The sequence below is a fragment of the Impatiens glandulifera genome, chromosome 2 (genome assembly GCF_907164915.1).
Source record: "Impatiens glandulifera chromosome 2, dImpGla2.1, whole genome shotgun sequence".
NCBI lineage: Eukaryota > Viridiplantae > Streptophyta > Magnoliopsida > Ericales > Balsaminaceae > Impatiens > Impatiens glandulifera.
Window position 1 is genome coordinate 27,235,667 of NC_061863.1, and position 5,866 is coordinate 27,241,532.

At 35.5% G+C, this 5,866-nt stretch overlaps 1 protein-coding gene across 1 annotated transcript; it reads left to right on the top strand.

The window, feature by feature from the left end:
- Nucleotides 1–3,555: 3,555 nt before the first annotated feature.
- On the top strand, nt 3,556–5,267 carry LOC124924540. The gene is made up of 2 exons (XM_047464563.1): nt 3,556–3,771; nt 5,031–5,267. The coding sequence occupies exons 1-2, from the start codon at nt 3,556–3,558 to the stop codon at nt 5,265–5,267; spliced, it is 453 nt and encodes a 150-aa protein (XP_047320519.1).
- Nucleotides 5,268–5,866: the final 599 nt, after the last annotated feature.

The window sequence follows — 5,866 nt, forward strand, 5'->3', positions numbered from 1 at the left end:
AAATTGAAGAAGTACACCTCATTGTTACTTTTATCAAAGAAAGAGATGTTTGAAACTCGATGCTTCTTGAAGAAAAAACCAAAAAAAATGAAAATTCCAAAAAGATAACCGGAATAAACCCTAAAAATCTCTAAAAAATTGAAAAATATTTCTTTGTTGGTTGATGTATTGAAATCACCATTCATGCTCAGTAAGACTCTAATCATGATTGCTACGGCAAAATCAAAATATATTGATTTACCATATATACCCTGGTAACAAAAAAGAAAATGACTTAAGTGGTTGATATATTGAAATCACCATTCATTGTTCACTTAGACTCTAGTCATGATTTCTATGACAAGAGCATGGATGTACTGATTCTACCAGGTATACCCGCGAGTCAACAAAAGAAAAAAAGAGAGAAAATGAAAAATGAAAACCCAACACAAAAATACGAGAAACCTCTCTAAAATGTTTTTGCGATGAATTGAACTATCAAGAAATGTGATTAAGGCCGAGCAATAAAAAATGAGTTGCATTCTTTTATCAAAACGTCAAAGTTTTACTATCTTCTTCGAGGGTTATGATTCTAAATAATCGTTTATACACGAGATCAAATTTATAGCTGATATCTCAAAAGTTGGGGAAAAAGAAATTATTTTTCATGATAAAAGAAAAATCATCACAAATGGCAGAAAATATGTTCAAAGATTAACCCTAAATATGTTTCGAATCCAAAAGCGTCATGATTTATACTGAGGGATCAAGGATACTTCCAATCTCGTGAAAAGAAAGAGATAAATAAGGATAGGAACTGCTAAAAAAATGTTTCTTTATCCAAAAACATAAGTCAGTTGTCCATAAATAAAGTTTGAAACCATCGACTGGCGGGTTTAAACTAACTGTGAAGGACACTTTCAAAAAGAAAGGGAAACAATTATTCAGTTGAAATATTCCCTTAAAAGGAGTAGAGCCACGACCGATACTTCCAAAGAATAATAAGCAAATCGAGTCTCCTAAACCCTATCTATCGATAGGTATGTGAGATCATTCGTACACGATCTTGTTTAACCCTAATTGTAGTTAGGAATCCAAACCTTATAAGTTGATAGGTACGTGAGATTTTTCGTACACAATCCCATTTTAGAATCCTATTTGTATAAAGGTATGCAAAACCCTATTTATTATAGGTGCGATATATTGTTTGTATATGATTTTGCTAAAAATCCTTATTGTAATTAGGTATCTAAACCCTATATATTGATATGTACGTGAGATTGTTCGTACACAATCCTGTTTAAACCCTTATTGTAGTTAGGTATTTATTGGGTCAAATTATTTTGACTAAGTGTTGAAATAGTTTGACTATTGTAATTTTGATGATGAATGAATTATCTATGCGTCTAATCGATTTTGATGTAGGTGTATCAAAATCAGGTTTTATTAGACTTGGTTCTAATGTGGTTCATTAGACCGATTTGGCTTTAGATGCACTGAGTTAGACGTGCAGTCTAACTAGCGAAGTTAGACGTGTAGTCTAACTAAGCGGTGTTAGACGTGCAGTCTAACTGGAAAGAGTTAGACGTAGAATCTAATTGGTGAAAATTAGACGTGCAGTCTAACTGGTGAAAATTATACGTGTAGTCTAACTAGTGTAATTAGACGTGCAGTCTAATTCATGGAGTTAGACGTGCAGTCTAATGAAAAGTGAATATTAGACATGCAGTCTAACTCGTGGAGTTAGACGTGCAGTCTAATAGAAGGATTCGTAATTAGACGTGCAGTCTAATTTGTAGGGTTAGACGTGTAGTCTAATAGACTCGTAATTATACGTGCAGTCTAACTCGTGGAGTTAGACGTGCAGTCTAATGGACTCATAATTAGACGTGCAGTCTAACTCGTGGAGTTAGACGTGTAGTCTAATGGACTCGTAATTAGACGTGCAGTCTAACTCGTAGAGTTAGACGTGTAGTCTAATGGACTCGTAATTAGACGTGTAGTCTAACTCGTGGAGTTAGACGTGTAGTCTAATATAATCGTAATTAGACGTGCAGTCTAACTCATGGAGTTAGACGTGCAGTCTAATTGACTTGTAATTAGACGTGCAATCTAACTATTGGAGTTAGACGTGCAGTGTAAATGGAAAGAGAAAGTTAGACGTGCAGTCTAACTCCTTTAGACTAGTATAAAGTGGAACCGTAATTTGACATGCAGTCTAAATCGTGGAGTTAGATGTGTAGTCTAATGGAATATGATAGTTAGATGTGCAGTCTAACTGGTGAAAGTTAAACGTGCAGTTTAACTCCTTCAAATTAGTGTGAAGTGATTGTAATTAGACGTAAAGTCTAATCCCATTAGACCAGGTAGTCTAATGGATTCTGTTATTAGACGGGGATGTCTGATTTCCTTAGACGAGGTCGTCTAATTGAAATACATCTAATGCCATGCATAAGCAGTTGTTTGAAGCTAGCACCCGCCTACCCACGTGCTCTAGCTGTACGCTACTCCTGCTCCACTTTCTAGTGAAGATCAGTACGACAAACAACTACAACCAATCAACTAATGCCACATAAGCGAATATCCTTCAAAGTATTTTTTTGCAAGTACATTTTTGAAGAATATTCGGCGCACTACCTGTTGTGTACGATCACGATCCTTGTATTCAGAGTCTGCTGTGTACTATGGAGGCGTTCCAATGGAAGCTCGCCACGTGTCATTATGAAGATTCGACCGTTGGTACCTGTTCGTATTTAAAGATTCTCAAGGACAACAAAAGAACTGTCTTGCTTACTGGAATTATAGAGAGCGAAATTAATCGATCTGTCAAAACTGTTAGCTGCTTTCTTGCTTTACTGTGTGTTTATCAAGAGGGAGTTAGAATCAAAACATCGTTTTAGCTGAGTGATATTCTTCATCATATTGTAAGTTGAATAGAGTCTGTTCTGTTAAACAGTGAGCTATTCGTGCAAACTGTATTTGATTCAAAGCATATTATAGTGAAGTCTTCCGGTGGTTGGAAGAAAGGGTGACGTAGGAGAGTTTGCTCCGAACATCCATAAACAAACTGATGTGTTGTTACTTTCTGTCATCTTCCCATTCTTGTTCATAAGCTTCAAACCTAAGTAAATATTTCCGCACATAATTCTGTTTCAAGTGTTTTCAAGGGTTTGCGTAGAATAGAAAGTGAATTAAATCCCTAACAAGATTTCTTTCAAACTGTTTTTCATAAGCCTTCATCAATTGCCAGACCTCCGTCTCTATTGATTAAGCTGATCCTATCAATTGGTATCAGAGCTCTGTTTCTATTCTCAAGCTTTCAGAACCTGAATCATGTCTATCATCAATGAGATCCCTATTCTGTCAAGAAATAACTGTGAATATTGGTTGATGAGAATGCAAGCTCACTTGGCTGCTCTTGATTGTGATATGTGGAGTGTCATTACTGATGGCCCCATAAAGATTTCGAAGCCAAGAAGTGAATGGACTACTGAAGACAAGATGACCAACAACCTGGATAATGTTGCTAGGAACATTTTGTATCAATCGATCAACATGAACGTCTTCTATGAAATCATGTCCTGTTCCTATGTTAAAGAGATATTGGATAAGCTTACTCAGATCTATGGTAGAAACGTTCGAATAAAGAAGTATCAGAAAGTTTTCATGTGTATTGTAAACAAATCCAAATGGGCTGATAACGACTCAGAGGAATCTCCTGTTGAAAGAGAGACTGATGTTGAAAGAGAGACTAATGTTGTTACATGCTTGATGGCAGACGACCAATCTAAGGTAAATGATGTCTTTACAACAGAATTTACAAACGAAAAGTTAACTAATGCACTCAATGAAATGACCCATGAGTACAAAAAGCTATCAGATTCATTTTATGAGATGAAAGTGAAATATGAGTTAAACACTCCTTCATATCATAAAACTTCTGAAACAAATGTTTTTGAAAAAAAAGAAGTAGAGATTTTATCAAAAAATGAAATGATCAAAGAACAGATTCAAACCCTTTCTACTGAAAACAAAAGACTAAACTATGTAGTTAGTACTTGGACAAGGTCTGGAGATGCTGTCAAACATCAGATTAGTATGTTAAAACCTACTAGATCTAGATCTGGTCTAGGATTTGATAGCAATGACCCTAACCTGTCCTGCAAAAAGTCAAACTCAGAAAATGACAAGCTTAAGCCAATAAGTTTTGTTAAAGGGAGTGTGACTGATAGTGAATCTGATCTTATTCCCGAAGAAGTAGCTTTTAAGAATGAAATTATTTATGTTCCGCCGATTGTTAGCTAGCTGAAGAATAAATTAGAAGCAACTAGCAAAACAGGCAATCTAAAACCTGACTCAAAGTCAAAGAGTTTTAAAAGAAATTCTTCTTCAAAAGCTAAAGGATCAGTGGCTAGCAGAAAGTCGTCTGCTAAGTCAAAATCATACGCATTAATCATAGAACAAAATGGGAAATCTATTATAATATGTCAAATATGGATTCCAAAGGGACTGATTGACCGAGGACCCAATTAAAAGTGGGTACCAAAAGATTGTAAATACTCTTTTGTGTAGGTACAAATAAACGATGGGCTGGAGGAATCTGTATGGTATTTTGATAGAGGCTGTTCCAGCCATATGACATAGCAGATTGTTCTAGAACTAAGATTACCTTTGGTGACAATAAGAAGGGTAAGACCATGGGTAAGGGTAAGATTATCCATGGTAACTTAACCATTAATGACGTGTTACTTGTGGACAATTTGTGCTATAACTTGATTAGTATCAGTCAGTTATGTGATAATGGTTTGTCAGTTGATTTTCAAACTCATGCATGTTTGGTTAAGGACCAAGATGGAAATACTCTATTAACTGGTAGTAGAGTAGGAAACTCATATAAAATGAATTGGAAAAAAGAATCTTCTGATCCTATGTGCATGATTGTCAAGAATGACCAGAAATGGGTATGGCATAAAAGATTGAACCATTTAAATTTCAAAACCATTAACAACATTTGTTCAAACAACTTAGTTATTGGATTACCTAAATTGCAGTTTGCTAAGGACAAGGTATGTCCTGCTTGCCAGTTAGGCAAACATGGAAGATCATCGTTCAAAAATAAAGGGAAGTCTCAATTCAGCCGTTGTCTAGAACTGTTACATATGGATCTGTTTGGCCCAATTCCTGTAAAGAGTCTAGGAGGAATGATATTTGCTCTAATTATTATTGATGACTTTTCTCGATTTACATGGGTTGCATTTTTGCCATCAAAAGACAAAACTGTTGATTAGAATATTTAAAAGAATTCAGAATCAGAAATCTTTTAATATTGCATGCATTAGAAGTGACTAGGGATCTGAGTTTACTAATAGATACCTAACATCTTATCTCGAGGAGACTAGAATTAGGCACGAGTTGTCTAGTGCCAGAACTCCACAACAAAACGACATTGCTGAGAGAAGAGTGAGGACTCTGAAGGAAGCAACAAGATCCATGCTAGCTGAATCATACGTGCCTTAGAGGTTCTAGGAAGAAGCCATAAGTACTGCTTGCTATACACAAAATCGGTCGATAATCAACAAACATTTTGATAAAACTCTCTATGAAATGTATTATGGGAGAACTCCCACAGTTTATTATTTTAAGATATTTGGGTGCAAATGTTTTATTCATAACAATGGAAAAGTTTATTTGACTACTTTTGATACTAAAGCAGATGAGGGATTCATGTTGGGATACTCTTCAGTAAGCAATGCTTACAGAGTATACAACAAAAGAAAACAAACCGTTGAGGAATCCCTCCATGTAGTTTTTGATGAGCCTGTTGAGAGCAAATTCATTGATCCCATTGATCTTTCTGACAGACTAAAAGTGACAAGTCTTGAGTCTG

Coding starts and splice junctions, on each gene's coding strand:
- LOC124924540 (XM_047464563.1), top strand. CDS start 3,556: ATGTCCTGTTCCTATGTTAAAGAGATATTGGATAAGCTTACTCAGATC. Junction 3,772..5,030: donor TGGCAGACGACCAATCTAAG/GTAAATGATGTC, acceptor CCTAAATTGCAG/TTTGCTAAGGACAAGGTATG.